Source organism: Notolepis coatsorum (genome assembly GCF_963971535.1).
Source record: "Notolepis coatsorum genome assembly, chromosome: 2".
NCBI classification, from domain to species: domain Eukaryota; kingdom Metazoa; phylum Chordata; class Actinopteri; order Aulopiformes; family Paralepididae; genus Notolepis; species Notolepis coatsorum.
Window position 1 is genome coordinate 189,039,067 of NC_140166.1, and position 18,126 is coordinate 189,057,192.

At 40.5% G+C, this 18,126-nt stretch overlaps 1 protein-coding gene across 1 annotated transcript; it reads left to right on the forward strand.

Moving 5' to 3' along the window:
* Positions 1 to 565: 565 nt before the first annotated feature.
* On the forward strand, positions 566 to 15,590 carry pias4a (protein inhibitor of activated STAT, 4a). Its single transcript, XM_084307538.1, has 11 exons — positions 566 to 614; positions 3,142 to 3,526; positions 3,777 to 3,861; positions 3,982 to 4,023; positions 4,709 to 4,799; positions 4,984 to 5,112; positions 9,238 to 9,343; positions 9,776 to 9,849; positions 10,391 to 10,551; positions 11,386 to 11,537; positions 11,694 to 15,590. Exons 1-11 carry the CDS (start codon positions 588 to 590, stop codon positions 11,948 to 11,950), a joined length of 1,509 nt encoding a protein of 502 aa, XP_084163664.1. The 5' UTR covers positions 566 to 587; the 3' UTR covers positions 11,951 to 15,590.
* The last annotated feature ends 2,536 nt before the right edge of the window (positions 15,591 to 18,126 follow it).

An 18,126-nucleotide genomic window follows, 5' to 3' on the forward strand; every position in this document is an offset into this window, starting at 1 on the left:
TTAAGTGTTTTCTTATTATATAATGAATGAATTGACTGATGTGGCGTGGCACTAAACGATTTTGACGGCCAATAATTTCCGAGAGTATTATTTAGCTCCCTGTACTAATTTGAATGCCGTGATAAAGAAAGACAAAGCATTTACCCGACAACGAATTATTCGAAGTAAAACATGAAGTGGATGTTTTGGCTCGGACGGGAGTAGAGAGGACCATGCGCCTCGGTCCACTTGGCAGACCACGATCGACGTGTGTGTTGAATTTAGGCTTTTTTCTCTGCACATATTCACAATATCTCAACAGTATAAAACTGAAACACTGCGACTATTGAAATAATTTGACACGTGTTATTATTTGTGTATACCGAGGCCTGTTTTGGGGGAGAAGACCTGCCTCTTAGTGTTTTTTTTAAAGTTGTACTATCACTTTAAAACATTGTTGTCACGCCTACTTTCCATGCTTTCCTCCGGGCTCGTGTTAAAGACGCGCTGTGATTGGCCGCGGGGAACCGTCGAGCAGAGCTCCCTCTCCGTCTCATTGGTTGAAGACCAGCCGTCGTCTCTGGCTCTCGCGGGGCTGCTGTACGAAGATGGCGGCCGAACTGGTGGAAGCGATGGCAAGTAGAAGCTTGGTTCGCCCCGGTAGATAGAAGAGGGGTGCGGGAATGTGGGACGCGATTATGTTTGGGCTGTGGAGACTCGGGGGGCTTAGCTTGAACGTGGCCAAGAGTTTATAGTATTGTAAATATGGAATATTTTGTCTGTGAAAACCGAGGTACACCCTGTGCTGCTAGCATGCTAGCTAACGCGAGCTATAGCTAAGTGCGTCGGTGTAGCTGCTAGCATCACGCTGCTGGCTAAAGGGAGAAAGACAGGGAAATGAATGATGAGACCATAAAAACATTCGGTGGCTCGCTACTGACGTTAGCATAATGCTATCGTCGCGCAACTATCAGGCTATAGCTTGCAACAATCTGTTTTACCTAGCTAGTCAACGTTAGGTAATTTGTCAACCGGTGCACCTGTCAAATGAATAGTTACCATAACCGCGATTAAAGGAATGGCACTTCAATCTCTCCACCAGAAGAGACAGCTAACGTTACTTAGCCAACCAGGCTCTGGTGGTAGAGAGCTAATATTCAAGACAGCCCGAAGAAAATCCGCCTTTGTAGCAGCATATGTTTTGTGAACAACAAGGCCACCATAAAGCCCGAAAGATAACCGTCTATTATCAAAGTGTGGTATGGATACAGTGTTTTATCATATTTTTTTTAACGTGTCAGGCAAATATCTAGACTATGTAGCCAGGCGGCTAATGCTGTTCGAAAACAAAAACACTCTGTTTAGGCTTCGAGTCCAGCTGGACGGCGCTCTGCTGGTGTTTCTCTTTTTGTTATAAAGAGGAAATATCATATATTATTGTCTTCGGGGTCCCGTGGGATTACGTTGATCGATTCTACGACTGGTTATTAAGCTACCTATTGTCAGGCCGGCATATTTTCTTTGAAAGTTGTCTTGGCGTGCAAAATAGCAGTTTTTCTATATACCATAAACAATAATATAGTTACAAACATGTATTAACCTTTTTATATATTATGTTCTTTTCGTTGCGGCTGTTTTTTTTTTTTAAAGAATAATCACTTCAACATATTGAATCTCAAACTTCTTGGTGAGATCAGCTTGTCAGACTAGTGCTGGCCAAAAACCTTACCAAAGGGGTATTTAACTACCAATCCGCTGGAAATGTCATTTTGCAGTAGTTTGCTGCATTATAATCTTACAAATACATTTGGGTATGCAGTGTGTAGGGATGTGTAAGTTGGGTCAAGTTTATTTATATAGCACATTTCATACACACTAAGTTACACAATTTAAAGTGATTTACATAAAGTAGATAAAAATGAAAGAGCATACAAATAATAAAAGTCAATGTGAAACCATCAAACTGCAATGATTAATAATTCAAATTAAGGTTAACATAACCAGTAGCCTATTTTTTTAAGTAAATATACTTGGAGTTTGTTCTATCTATGTCTATGATAATAACTGAGTGCTGCTTCACCATGTTTTGTTTTAACTCGAGGAACAGTTAGCAGACCGGTCCCTGGTTACCTAAAAGGTCTAGAGGGTTTATAGGGTGGATACGAGTCATAGATGTATTTTGGCACTAAACTAATAAGTGATTTATAGACTAAGACCAGTATTTTGAAGTCGGTTCTACGGACACGCTGGTAGCCAATCGGAGAGCTAAGAATTGGTGTAACTACATTTTCGCATGCAGTATAGGGAGCTTATAGCTTGGCTGTAGTGAAAGATTGTTTTAAAAGTGCCATCATTTTCTCAGGCTTTAACTTAACTATGAAGTAGTTAGTGCTTCAGCAGCATTTTCAGACATTGTCCTCAACACTTCATATCTCCCACACTGCATGGTCACAGGAGACTGTTGTGATGATGTCTATCTATGTTTTTGCTATTATCCTAAAGTCAAGGATTGCCAATATATATAGCGTTACTGTGTTGTAATAGATCTCAAACTAACTAGTTGTTGATGACCGTGCACTCAGCAGGTGTCAACTAAGGGCTGTAATGAGGACTTGGTCATCCTAAATTATACTGGGATTGCAAAATCTGAGCTTTAATTAAGCCTATTTAATGTTCAAACAAACGATAATATGTCGCTCTATCCATTCCCTTCTATTGCATTCATTTCATCACTAGTATTTTGACCAGGGTAGGAAAAAGCTCATATGATGCCCCTTAAATTGGGGATGAAAATGAAATGAAGACCATATAATGCTACAGCTTATTGGTTACCAACACACCGTCATAATCGATAATGACAAGATAATGCTAATGCTTTTTGTTTGTGTAATAATGTAATAATGTGTAGTGTAATAATAAACAGTGTAATAATCAATGACTCAGCTTATTGTTTACCAACACAGTGTCATAATCAATAATGACAAGATAATGCTATTGTATAATGTGGATTCTTCTTTCTTCCTCTTTTCTTAATGATGGTTTAGAAAAGGTTGTCTGATAAAAGACTGGGAAATGCCCCTAAAAAAAGAAGAAAAAAATACAGGACAAAAAGAAACTAGAAAAGTAACTTAAATTTCCATTTTCCTCTCGTCTTCCCTCTAGAACATGGTCAAAAGTTTCCGGGTCTCTGACTTGCAGACGCTGTTGGCCTCGATGGGCCGCAGTAAGAGCGGGTTGAAGCAGGACCTGGTGGGTCGTGCGCTGAGGCTGGTGCAGACAGAATACAGTCCGGAGCTGCTGAAGAATGTCCGACAGCTCTACGAATCCCGCTTCCCTAAGACTTCTGGCTGGCTGGCGGCCCGGCGCCCGGAGGGCGTTCCGATGGCCTACTCCTCCCTCAGTTCCTCTCCCTCAGCCACCTCTCAGGGCGCCGACTACCTCAACGGCATCTCCAAAGGCATTTCCTCCACACCGGCAGGAGACGTCAAGCTGGTGCCGCTGCCCTTCTACCAAACCATGGAGACACTGTTGCCACCGACAGAGCTGAGTGCGTTGTCCTTACCCAAATGTTATAGGGAAACTGATGCTTCATTCATTGTAAACGGGTCTTTTCATAATAATGTTTAAGCCCTTTTTAAATTTTTTTATTATTCCCTGTTATTCAAAACTATTTACATTTGACATTGATTCAAAACATACTTCATCATGGTTTGCAATTGTATATATATATATATATATGTGTTGTGGATTATTGCGTGGTTTTAGTTTTGACTGGTTTCATCTTCCTGTCTTTACAGTTGCTCAAAACAATGAGAAACTGCAGGACAGTCAATGCATATTTGAATTAACACAGAACCAAGCGGACCAGATCAGAAATGCTAGGTGAGAAAAAACACGTTTCCTCCCAAGTCAACTCTGTTTGCTTCTCGTTTGTTATTTGCCGTTGGTGTGTGTGTGTATATATATATATACACTATAACCGCTGATCTTTGTCTTCCTCAGTGAGCTTCGTGCAGGAATAAAATCAATCCAGGTGGTTCTCAGGTAAGTTTATACAAGTTATGTTGCCATGGAAACCCCCAGCCCACCAGAACAACTCAATGAAACCTCAGATATTTTATAGCACAGACGTGGTCCAGAAGACATTTGTTGTATTCTTGAGCCCATCATTTATGTTGCCCATCCTCACGCATTATTCTTGTAGACTTGTTGTATTGATGAGATGAATGAGTACTCTGGAGACTGGCTAATACCCTAGTTGTCTTAGTCAGGATAAGATCTTCACACCCCTGTTCATGAATATTCCCTATATACAGTACATAAATAAACAGAATTCTTTGAATTGTACTATTTGTACTAAGTTGAAAAAGTAGACCCAATAGTAAATTGGATAAAGTGTTTACATGCCTAAGTTTCCTGGCTAATATTGGCATATCCGAGTTATCACATTCACCATCTTCAGAAACCTAATACTTTGAGTATCCTGGGTAATAATGAAATATGAATGTGCATCTAAACACACTTATTGTGATTGCACTTCTAACTACAGCCCCCCCTCTTGTAACAAGAGGAAGTGAAGAACTTGTCTGAACACTCTTCAGGCTATTCAGAGGCCCAAGAGGTGGAAAGATTTGATTGACTCGTGTTCTAATAGGCTTATGGGTGAGGCATTCCTATTAGAACAATGATGATGGTAACCTCTCGCTGTTGGTCTCGCGCTCTGTTCCAGAATCTGTTATACAGACTCCATTGGTGTCCAGGAGGACCAGTACCCTCCTAACATTGCCGTGAAAGTTAACGGTTCCTACTGTCACGTACCGGTGAGAAGATCTTATTAGTTAATACAAACAAAACATTTAAGCCTAGGGAGCTTTGGATTGTTTCAGATTTAATAATGTATGGTGAGACAGTTTAATTTCCATTTGATTAGCATAAAAATAAAAGCTTCATATTTTCTGTATTAAATACTTAATTTTGTGATGGTTGTTTTGTTTGTGTACACAGGGCTACTACCCCTCTAATAAGCCTGGTGTTGAACCTCGTCGGCCCTGTCGCCCCGTCAACATCACTCCCTGGTTACACCTCTCCACTATGACTAACAGAGTCACCATCACATGGGGCAACTTTGGCAAGGTCAGGCTCTTGCACCATCACCAAATTCACTTTCTCAGACGAAGAACCTTTAAATGTCTTTAATTTCTTTTTTAAATCTCATTTTAAAGACTGTTCAAGTTAAGTGTTAAATGACATTCATTGTTAACTCTTTCTCTGCCCGCTATTATCGTCATCCTGTAGTAAATGCGCCATGCTAAAATATAGGCATTTTCACTGTGCGTCGCGGTGTTTGCAGGGCTATATCTATATTATAACTAGGGAGACAATACTATGGCTCATTTGACAGTAACTATCCCTCGTTCAACATGTGAAAAAGAATACATTCTTTCATGTATACGTTCGTGTGTTATCCCGTCGTGAATATTGTATAGTTTCAGAGTAATCCTGGCTAATTCCTGGAAACGGCGCTATGGAGCGATATGTGAATTTTGCTAAATGTATTCGCGTTGCTTGCCTGGACATGCTACTGTTTCCAAATCAATGGTATATAATGGGTATTATGTAGGGAGGCCCCGATCGATTGGCCACCGATCGTTATCGGCCGATAATCAGTATAAATATGCGATCGGTGATAATGCTTTATTTTCGCCGATCGTCAAAACCGATCGAAAAACATGATCCAATTCTTAGCAGAGATCTCACTCGCTGAGTTCTGTCTCAGACACACGGAGCTGCACACAGAGCTGCGGCGTCTGCTCCTCCTCCTCCAGCCCCTCCCGCACCCGTGTAAACACGGGGCTAGTCTAGTCAGTGGGACCTCCGTGAGCTAACGTTAGCTACCGTTACAAAATGACCCAGTCAACTATTCACTTTTAGTTTAATACATGATGAGGCATTGTCTAACGGTATCTAGCTGGCTAGCTACTGATAGCTCCTGATATCAACAAATGCTCCAGCAATAGTCTAGTACTAGTGTATGATACCTCCGTTAGCTCACGTTAGCTCACTGTTCAAAACGAAATGTCCCATTCAACTAAATAGTTCACTGAGGCGTTGTCTTAACATTATCTAGCCGGCTAGCAGTAGCTACAGATAGCTCCTGATCAGCGTTTCCGTTAGAACATATTCGTGCCGGTCTGAGTGTCCTGCAAGATTTCTATCACCGGACATATTCGAGATATTCCGGTCAGAGTTTTAAACAGCAGTCTATTATAATCACATTTTTATGAGCTAACGAATTCCGTTATAATTGGACATGTGTATTAATTACATCAAGCGAAGAATGAGAAATTGATTTGCAGAATCAAATTACTATCTCTCGCCTCTCAAGTTAGTGCGATACGCTACCAGCATCAAGCTCCCGCCCCGCAGGCTCCCGCTGCAGCAGCTCTGTCACACGCACCCCCAAATGAATCTCGAGTCGACATCGCTTCACCTCGTATCAGACACGTCACACATATCATAATGTTCAACTTCACGTATAGTCATTAATATATTCCAAATAAAATAAGTCCCTCGATACTCCGTGCTGCTGCTGACTTGAAATAAAATAGACCGCGTATGTGGGCAGTCGGTCCGACACTAAACAGCAGTCTGTTATAATCACATTTTTATGAGCTAACGAATTCCGTTATATTGGACATTTGTATTAATTATATCAAGCGAAGAACTGAGAAAGCAGAGAGACGGCAACATTATCGTGGTTTGCGTGACGACTCTCTCCACCTCGCAACGACTTATTTGCAAAGAGTATGGCGCTGCAGAGCAGCTGATTCAGTGTTATTGGCTCTTTTCTGGGAACCGCACAGCAGCGCCCCCCACCCAACATTGGCTGAAAATGGCTGAATTGGAGTACTGCTGGAATACTGCATTGTGCTGATAGTGCTCTGGCTCTGCAGCTTCACAAAAGTTCGCACACCCAGCACTAAGCTCTCGCTGACGACGTCGTTGTCATTATTAGAAGCAACGAGGAAACAAATGTAATGATCGTTTCGTTCATCGCATAGGCTATTTAATTTTAGCCTATTTTAATACAATTCAAATAATCAAATTGTGCTTAGACTCAGGGAATTATTTTCACCGGACATTAAGACCGGAGAGAGTAAATATGTCGGACTTCAACAGATTTTGCCGGTCAAATACCGGTAATTACCGGCTAACGGAAACGCTGCTCCTGATATCAATGTCTTATAACATTGATTCGATGCGTATTCGAGCCCCGGCTTGCATCGCAGTCACAAACTGGGCTAGCTGAGGGAGTAGGGCATATCTGCAGAGCCGCAGATATACCCTGCCCCGGCTTGCATCGCAGTCACAAACTGGGCTAGCTGAGGGAGTAGGGTATATCTGCAGAGCCGCAGATATACCCTGCTGAGGGCATGCTGAATGTGATTTGATCAAAGCAGAGTATACACACAACAGTGGAGATAGCGAGCATTTTGACTTGTTGCGTGGTGGCGATGTCTCGCAGATAATACAACTACAAGTATAATTATATAATATATATATTTTATAAAAAAAAAAATTATATAAAATAAATTTATTATTATTTTTTAAATCAAAAACGATCGATATCGGATCGGTATTGACCGATATGGCTCAAGACGATCGGTATCGGTGGCAAAAAATTTGATCGGGGCATCCCTATTATGTTTCATCATGAATGCATCAAAGGGGGAGGGGGGGTCGTTTTTTGATGCTCTGATCGCCATCAACGGCATTCGTTTTTAATACTACATATGTTGATCGCCTGGATCTATATAAAATCATTGTAGGATCAAGGTGGAATTGACGTCAGATAGTCCTTACCTTTGATCTGGGTTATTCCAAAAAGAATATTCCAATTGTCTGGTCGCGATTTCCAGTATTGATGTCCATCGGGTCCCCGACATAATCCGGCACAACACATGCATCGAGGGGCCATGGACGCGTTCCAATGTGATCGGGTGAACCTCTAGACTTGCCTGGACCAAAATTCTCCGCCCGGATGAGATTAGATGTGACACACAGTCTGGAACAGGGTTTCAAAGGGTGGGCGATACTACCACCTAGCAGGATCTGGCCGGTACTGCACTCTAGGGGTCTCAGTATGGCTTTTAACGGTAACATAGAGGTCCGTGATACTGAATAGAATATTAAAATCGGGAAAAAAAGGAAAACGGACCAAGTAACGTATATATAATACGTGATTGGCATTCAACGGTTGGCGAGCAAACACGTATATATGTGGATGGCGCAGATTGAGTTAAAGACGTCAATGTTTGTATATTTTCAGATGATGTGGGATATTCACTAGGGATGGGTACCGAATTCGGTACTTTTGAGGTACCGAACCGAAACACGTCGGTACTACCGAGTATCGAATCAAGTGAGAAACCAATTTTTTTTTTTTTTTTTAACTTTTTTCTTTTCATGTCAACGTTCACACGCACAATATATGCTTACCTAGGATTTGACTTGATTCAACAACAAAGCAGTCGGAGCAATGACAAGCCGAAAACTGTCGAAATTGTAGTTATTTGAAGTTTGGATTTTTTTTTATGACTGAGGTAGGTAAATTAAATTTCTTGAGACTAAAGTACCGAAAAAAGGTACCGTTGGGTACCGGTATCGGTTCAAATGTGAAAGGTACCCATCCCTAATATTCACTCATAATTATGTTCTATTCTAATTATATGTTCTAATAATGCATGAAGATCGAAGAGATATTTTGTGGGGATGTCATTTCATAATAATACATTTGATTTATATAGTGCTTTTCTCAGTGCTCAAAGACGCTTTACAGTGTGGTATACATTTTATTTTAAAATGTGTTGGCATTGTGGCTGGGGAGGGCATTCCAGAGGGAGGGGGCAGCTGTAGCAAAGGCCCTGTCACCCTAGGTCCAGAGCTGATTGGAGGTAAGAGGTTGGCGTCAGACCTGATGTGACTGGTAGGGGTGTGGAGGTGGTCAGAGAGGAAGGGGGGCCGGTTGTTGAGGGCTTTGACAGTAATAAATATTTTTAAGTGTATCCTGTAATTGATTGGGAGCCAATAAGTAACACATTTCCCCCAAATTAAGTTTTTCTTGTGTGTTCCAATATATTTTTGTTTTGTGTAGTTTTAGTGGACACCCTTCTAACAACCCATCTAAAACACTTGGTCTGCTGGGGTTTAGATGCTATGCTGTTCGGTGTCCATGCTCAGTGTGCGTTTCTTTCCCAGCGGTACTCTGTGGCGGTGTACTTAGTGAGGGTCTTCACTTCAGCAGACCTCTTCAGCCAACTGAAACACTGCTCTGTCGAGAGCGCAGACCGTTGTCGTGAACGCAGTACGTAACCTTTCAGTTATCTTTCATGCTGTTTTCTTTTTTACAGGGTTCCCGTGGTCATGGAAAAGTGGTGGAATTTGACATGGAATTTGGTTTTCAATGCTCGTACAAGATTATGGAAAATTATAAAGTTTTTAAATGTCGAGTTTGGCTACTGGTTATGTACCTTTATTTATTTTTGAATGAATAAATGAAAACCAACTCACAAGTTGTAGTAGCTAGCCACAATAAAGCATGGGACATGGATGGATTAGACATCCAGAGAGTCATCTGACTCGTTTTTGAAGAGTTTGTTCTCGCAGTAGTAGAATCTGTATACATGTTTGTCTATGGATGTATACGTCTTGCCATATACATGTGAAAACATTGACTCTGCCTGTAGAGATTTCATGCAGCATCATAATGGTCTTTCTGCCATTCCTTCATATCCAGTTCAAGACAAACTACGTTTTGACCCAGAGAGTGAAATTGCTACCACAGGGCTCCGCGTTTCTCTCATCTGTCCAGTGAGTATCTGTTCATGGTGAACCTTTTGACATTCAACCAGAGACATGCTGTCACTGCATCGTCTTGTCACCCTGCCTGGTTTTTCTGCCTGTGCAGAAAAGTATGTTATTTAGGGCTGTCTTTGACTGAAAATTTCTTAATTTACTAATAATCATAGTATTTTTGTTGATTAATCGATTTAGTTGATTTTAGCAAAAAGCAGTAATTATGTAATTATTCACAGAATTGACATGAAATCTTATCAAATGCTTTAGAGTGCATCACAAACTGGCCAGTTTTACATGAAACAACGTACAATAAATTGCATAATGCCCGTTTAACACACTGACCACAACTTGATTATTATTAACTATTAATTATGTCCCCAAAGGAAAACTTTACTATCTGCAATAAATAAAGATATATACATCTGTTTTATCTTATAAAATGGCATCCAATACTATCTATAATATCTGAATGCAAAATCTTGTGATATATTGCTGTATGGATTTCCCCCATCCGTAACTAACATACTTCCCCCTCTTCTCCCGTCTTCATCAGCTGGTGAAGATGCGGTTGGGCATACCATGTAGAGTTTTAACCTGCGCCCATCTTCAGTGTTTCGACGCAGTCTTCTTCCTGCAGATGAATGAGAAAAAGCCCACGTGGACTTGTCCCGTATGCGACAAACCAGCTCCCTTTGAGCTGCTCACTATTGATGGGTAAGGAGACGCACACGGACACGCCCGGGCTTGTCCCTCGACAGCGGCACCAGCTAACTCGCTCTCCTTTTAAGGGTACTTCATGTTGAAGCTAGGTAGGGGGGGGAAATGCAAAGATGCCGGGATATTATCTGGACCCTGATACTTGATGCAAGTTAACGCATGTGGTGACCTACTCTGTAGTTTCTCCCTTGGCATTAGAGGGTAATCATCCATTTAATTTATTTCTAAGGGTACTTTCTCACTAGCCATTCGGGGTCGAATCAGCTCCGCTCCATCCTTGGGTGCGAACTTTCCCCCCTCCCTCTCCCCCCTCTAGTTTGCGTACACACTGCAGTCTTGGTGCACTCCGGGTTTTGTTTACGGTTTGCGTTTTGAGAGTGTAAGCTCCCGTAGCGATGATGTCACGCTCTAACGTCAACACAGGAAGAGTTTATTACGGTGGTGGAAACTGGATGCTGATATAAAGAAACAAATAACCAATAAATATGAAGTTATATTTGAACCTCTGTTGTCAAGCCTTGTCAATATAACCCACCCCCTTTTCTCACAAATGGAACTGGTGTCGTGGAGTCGCTTTGAGCGTTTTACAGGGTTAACGCTAACGCTAAGCTAATGCTAGTTAGGGTTCTCAGTAGGACGATCACACCCTATTTTGGTGCGATCGGGCTGTGATTTGACCCCGAATGGTTAGTGAGAAAGCCCCCTAAGAAGCTGAGGGGAAGGTTAGTCTAAAAAGGTGTGTTTTCTTTTTCAACTTAAGACCCAGAGATCTTGTGTGTGTCGATGCCCTAACTGGCAGTTTGTTTGTTTGTTTGTTTGTATGTATTTCAGGCTGCTAGCTGAGATTCTGAAACAGACGAGCGAGGACATTGAGGAGATAGAGTACTTAACTGACGGTTCCTGGCGACCAATCAGAGATGAGAAGGAGAGAGACCGAGAGAGGGAACGCAGCAACACGCCTGACTACCCTGGTGTTGATATATGTGAGTGTCACAACCATGTCACATTTACCTCGAATCTGAAATGTTTAATATCTATGTATATATTTCTATCTCTCGCTATATAGCAGTTTTGCCAGGACTTGTGATTTGAGATGTTTTACCGTCATTGAATTGCTATGATGGCGTTTCTTTCCACAGGTGTTCCTGAAGCGAATGGCCACTCGCCCGCTAACAGCAGCACCAGCCTGACGGGGAAGTCCGGAAACGGGTCCACATGGCCAGCAGGAGTTGCAACGGGAGGAGGCGTAGTGGTTGATCTGACTCTGGACTCCTCCTCTGAGGAGGAAGGGGGAGGGGCTGGCGGCGACAGCGAGGACACTGAGGACAGCACAGACAGCCCCGCCCCAAAGCGGGGCCGATACAACTATGATAAGGACCTCGTCACTGCCTACTGACTGGCCGGACATCCCAGCCCCACTTCTCCATAGACTGACAGAGGGAGGCAGGGGGAGGGGCCAAACCTAAGGCACGGAGTGCATTAGTCCCCTAGATCTGCTCCACCCTTTGCCCAACTATCACAGCCGTGTCTCTCACCAACTCTTGGCATATATCCACTCACACTGTCGGATGACTCCTCAGTCTGGTGTGGTAGGCTTCCTTTTGTTTGGACTGCATACCACTGGAAATATCAGCTCCCCAACTTTCTGTGACTTCTACTTACCCCCCCCCTCTCTCTCTCTTAAGAGACAGACTGAATAGAGTAACCACCTCGACCTCTACAAGATACCCCCCCATCTCCATGTACTTTGTATTTGACTTGGACACTGGCTCTTTTAGCCATGGGCGTTCAATGTTTGCGTCTCTGATTTTTGTCACTTTTGTGATGAGCAAGCAAGTGAGAAAACCAAGGCGCCTCAGTAGTTCTTTAGTAAGAGGTCGAAAACACGAATGACCAATGATTGAGAACAAGCATGAAGAATTTCGGGATGATGAGCTGGAGGTTTCTGGAATACGATGCAAAATTCAAACCCTCCTGGCGTGTTGCTATTTTGGTTCCATTTGTTCAGAGAATGAAACAAAAGCTCTAAACTTTTTCTTTTTTTTTCTCAATTTGTACTTATTGCAATGAATGGACTAAAGATCCTTTACTTCTCTTGGTGTTATGCTTTCCATCTTTATTTTGTCCATAGATGAAGTCAACCTACCTCAGTCATAATAACTTAGCAGACATGACCGGAGAGTAGCTTAGAAACAGAAGCATTCACAGGAATTGTTTTGTAGCCAAGTTAACACTGGAGATTTCTATTTCTTGTATTGTTTTTGTTACTCCACTCTCACACATCTCTCTGTGTTCCTTCTGGCGGTCAGTTATTTGGGAAGGAGAGGTAGCCGGTCGGTGGTCAGGCAAACTGCAGGTGTTGATCATGATGCAAAAGGTTAACGTCTGGGATACTCTTCAAAAACTGAGTTTGAGATTATCATTTTTGAACAACGGGACTCTTTATGGATTAGTTTCATCATCCCAACAGTACATTCTGGACAAAGCTGGTTCAAATTCATTTACGGCAGTTGGTGCCAAAGCAGATTTATTTTCTTTTTAAATTAAGTATAATTGGCGTGAATTGGTTAGGTGATTTGGGTGCCTTTTTTTTGTTTTAGTGTTTTCTATGGTGGAGGCTGGAGCCTAGATTGTGTGGCTAGTTGAGCTGGCCGACTATGAAGCCCCAGTGCGACTGAAGTTCTTTTTCGCGTTGGTTTGTCATTTGCTTAGGAAAAAAGATGGAGAAGCTGAATTAATGGATGTTATCGGTGTCTCCAGGCATGGATAGGATTCAGTGCTAACACCTTTTTGGTTTCCTTATCTCAAATTATCGTATTTATTGATCATTATTCACATCTTCAGTTTTATTTGAATGGCAGTTTTTTTGTTGTACATAATATTTGGCAACGAGTGCTGTACAGAAAGGAGTTCCTAGTTGGTGAAAGCAGGACGTGTTGAGTTGTAAATGATGCTGGGTTGTGGCCCTGCGGTTCATAGACTGGTTCCTTCTCTTCTGAACTAATTAGACCTGGATCAGACTTATTTAAAATGTTTATTTTTTTTTGTGAGCACATTCAGCCAATAGGTCATAACATGTTGTCGGAATTAGAATTGGCCTAAAAGGCTGCATTCTGTAGGCCTATACCTTCCATCTCCCTCTACCCCAGCACTAGTGTTGTCTGTGGGTGATGGCTTTTCCTCAGATGAGGATATTCAAGCTGTATGTTCAGGCTTGGGTTATATACAGCAGTACTGTAACAAACTAGAATGGCACGATACTGCATCTGCACTACAGCATGTCAAGCTATAAACGTACCCTCAAAGTTGTGATTATTTAAGAGAACACCAGGTAAATGGAGGAGACTAATTATAATATTGTATAGGCTGAGTAGACCTAGGTTGCATCCCTCAGTTGGAAATGTTGTCGTTTGCCATGTGGGTCCTTACTAGATACACCAACAGCTAGAACCTTGCTCTCCACCGCCAATCTTGAACTGATTTTGGAGGGGGGAAATCAATAGTGTAAGTCCTTTGCTGACAACCTATCCACGTTTGAGCCAAAGTCATCAGTTATGGATAGACAGGTTTGCGAAACTTTGTGCACAGGTGTAAAATGTGCACAAGCTTTTGTTTTGAAATGTTTGGATGAGAGCGTGTCTTTTTATTCCCAGAGTGGATTGTTCTTTCCAGCGTATAATCTGGTGCTGAGTTTAGGGCTGTTTCAGGCATAGATATATATAACTAGATGGTGCAAGGCGTGGTTTCCAGTGTAGTTCACCGGCGGCCATCTTGTCACAGGCAGCACGCCCATGCATAACATTAATGTCTATGGTGCATGTACTATTGAAATAACCATAGCTTGCTCAATTTTCTACAGATTTTCAAACGGTTTGGTTTATTACAGATGCTTGGACATGTTGAAATAATTTTCATATGAAAGTCCATTATGAGTATGCAGTATAACTACATCTCTGACATTTATAACAAACCAAACCGTTTGAAAATTAAGCAAGCTATGGTTATTTCAATAGTACATGCACCATAGACATTCATGTTATGAGTGGGCGTGCTGCCTGTGGCAAGTTGGCTGCCTGTGGCAACGTCAGTCTCCATTGGCCAGCAGCGCAGGTGAGTCATCTAGCCTTTATATATGTCTATGGTTTCAGGCTTTCCTGAGTAGGAGTTGCTTTTCGATCACTGACCACTGTGACCATGGTCCCCTCAGCCATTTCACTCATTACAATAAAAAAAAGTGGAAAAGATCTGATTCTAGATCAGCCAGCACTTCCACTATTTTGAGACGCCCATTTAGACACTGATCCAGATCAAGTCTGCTGTGTATTTGTCCCTTTCTTGCATTCTGATCAGTCCCAGAGCCTGTCCTTATGTTCCTCACTCAAAGTGCATGGGCAAATAACATTTACATATTGATCAGGGGCCACATTCTTTGCAAGTGCATCTTCTGAAAGATTGTTGACTGAAAAAAAGTTTTAGTCTAAATCTGGTCTTCCATGTTTCCTCTTGTGACACTGACTTGGCTAACGGATCGCTATACTGTTGTAAGGAAAGCATTTTAATCAGTGAATAATTGATTGACAGCACTCTGCCTATAGTTGAGAACCTACCCATTTCTCTATTCAGGCCTTTTTTATGGAAGCTGCTTTTAAGCAGCATCATGTAAAGAAAGGATATCCATCCTAAATTTTATTCATAGGGAACCGCTACATATATTTAATGACTTTATTTTTGTTTTATTTCTTCATAGGTGTAGAAAACCATGATGTGAAGAGATTTCCTAAACTTTTTTTCCCCATACAGTTGAAAGATAGTTGGAGGTGCAGGTTGCTCCTGAGCCAGAAACATGTTGGGGTTGTAATAAGGGGCTGGGATGGAGTTGAAGAGAGCGGGCGGTCAGATCTTCGTAGTGGCATCCCTTATTATAATAATGCGTAAGGTAGCATGGGCAGAGGCTTGCAATCCATGATGTAAATGTTTTATTTGTTGTGTCTTTTTACATGTTCATATTAAGACAATAAAATTGAAATAATATTTTATTAAGCTTTGAATCGCCTCCAATTGTTCCTAAAGGCAAACGGACACAATAAGAAATTTGTCAAGAATACCATTATTGGAGCTGATGCCACTATGAACTGAGAGGAGTGGTTCAGGCGTAGATTGTGATGTCCTGTACCAAAATGCTGGGATCTTGGGGACACATTAGTCGCCTGTTATGGGAAAAAAATGTAAAATTCTAAAATTATCGTATTCTAACACCTGTTATTGACGTGTGGAATTAATTAAAATCAATTTTTAAAAACTTGTCTAGAATCATGTCATTTTGAAAAGGTGTACTGTTGACTATCAATAATGCATACTCTTAAATAAAGCTGATTAATTATGCTCATGATCTCGCATATCACAAAGCTATCTTGTACACATTTATTTGGTTTGCCAGTTATTGAGTCAAAGTTGTGTTATGTCATTATGATATATTATTCAAGGAAGTAATTGATACAACTCAATGAAATTATGAATATGAAAAACAGGCTTTTGCATATGCCTTTCTAGAAAATGTTTATCACTTGATATTTATAATTGTAATGTATTTATTACTTCCTGGAATATTATACATCACAATGACATCACACATCTTAACTCAAACCAAATGAATGTACATGTTTTGTACAAAGCAGTTTATAGTGTTGGGTTACATGTGAGATTATGTGCATGGTCTGCTTTTTTTCTTTTTGGGTGGACTGTTCCTTTAAAAACATACTGTATCAGGCAATGCACTTTTTGCACAAACTGATTTTATTTTCAGACTACCCTAATTCCTTGGAATTGTAGGAAACGGCCGCAGGCAATGTTGCTGCCGTGGAGGAATTGTAATTAATTACAATGTACCACTGGAGGTCGAATCCGACTCTACTGTCTTATAGAATACCGCGATAGTCAACATGCTCTACTTATCTCTCTTACGCTAGTTACGTGTCAGCTGCATTAAGACTTCCGGTTTAGAGATTTTACTTTCAGGATAAAAGCACATAGAACATAAAAGTTTTCTTCTGAAAATGTAATGTTCCAAACAAAAAACACTATCTTGAGAAGATCATTTGTAAAACAAAAGGATTTTGACTTTGAAACAACTAGACCAAGTAATTACTACCCAACTGCCACAATGTAGTATGACAAACCACTGAGTTATAATCTTTATAATTGTTTATATAAATATTCTATCAAAGTGAGAAAGAAATCTGGAAATGTATTTCGATTAGGGCTGTCAGTTTATCGCGTTAATTAGATTAATTAATTACACAGCAAATAATCGCGTTATGAAAATTAACTCAAAATTAATTACAAAAAAAAGTTTTTTTTTTTTCTTTTTTTTATAATTTTTTTTTTGTATCTCATTCATTCGATAAGCATGTAGAATACACATTTACAGATTTTTTTTAATATGGTCCATTTGCATGTTCTTGGTATCTGATTCTAGGGACATCTATGAATCTCAGGGAATGTATTCCCAGTGTCAGAAATACTGTGGGCTAGATCCACAAAGAATGGATTGCACGGTGCAAGTTGCACCCTTACTTACAATTCATTATGAATTGAAAATGGGGGACCCTGATGTAAACAAGACGAAAGTCTTTCTCTGGTCTGCATTCCCTTAACAATTGTGTGTATTGAGCCGTACTGTATTGTACCCATTCTGCAATCTGTTAATAACATTTTCATTCAATCAATCAATCTGCGCGGTGATTGATTGAATGAACATTTTATTTTAAGTAAATTGTAATGAACCAAATGAGAATATCAATTTTTTTTTTTATCTTTGACTGTGAATAACACCATGCTCAAATTGACCAGACCTGACAAATCTAAGCAAATTAATAGATGGAAGATGATTAAACAGAAGGTTTTGTAGATACAGTACTGAATTCAGCCATCTGGACACATGCAATTTGAAATATGATTATAGAATATAGAATATGAGGCATAAAATGGTAATGTGATTTAAATGCGATTAATTAGATTAATTAATTACAAATCCTGTAATTAATTAGATTAATTTTTTTAATCGCCTGACAGCACTAATTTCGATTAATAAAAGTATTATTCAAAAATATATTTTCCCCCTATTTGGGGAAAACTTTGAAAACGAATAACCTCAAAACTATCTATTTTATGTTAGGAGGGAGCGTGAGCTATCACTATCACACTGAGGTTAAGGTTAGGGTAGGTTTAGATTTTGGTCCCTTATATGTAAATGGTAAAGTACAGCACTTGGTTTGAGACCCAATCTGTAATTTATTTGAGGAGTTTAACTTTAGTTGAGCAATATTTTTTATAACTCATCACAGTTCAAAATACTGTATACTATATGTGTTTTCCAATATTTAGAAACTTTGCAAATGTAGAAAAAAATAAAATAGCATCCAAATGCATTCATAACTCAGGTTTAATTGGCACGTGCAGTACGTTCTGTGAAGGACGCTTTTATAGTTTCCTTGGCTGATGTAATAAATGACAGGAAATACACCCTTACAAAAAAGTCCTGCAGGATTTCAAGGACTCCTACAGGAATCCTAT

What these genes read in the sequence shown, in the direction of transcription:
- pias4a (XM_084307538.1), top strand. Translation starts at nt 588, where the DNA reads ATGGCGGCCGAACTGGTGGAAGCGATG. An exon ending in AGACCGTTGTCGTGAACGCA is followed by an intron (nt 9,344 to 9,775) that starts GTACGTAACCTT and finishes CTTCATATCCAG; the next exon opens with TTCAAGACAAACTACGTTTT. An exon ending in GCGTTTCTCTCATCTGTCCA is followed by an intron (nt 9,850 to 10,390) that starts GTGAGTATCTGT and finishes CGTCTTCATCAG; the next exon opens with CTGGTGAAGATGCGGTTGGG.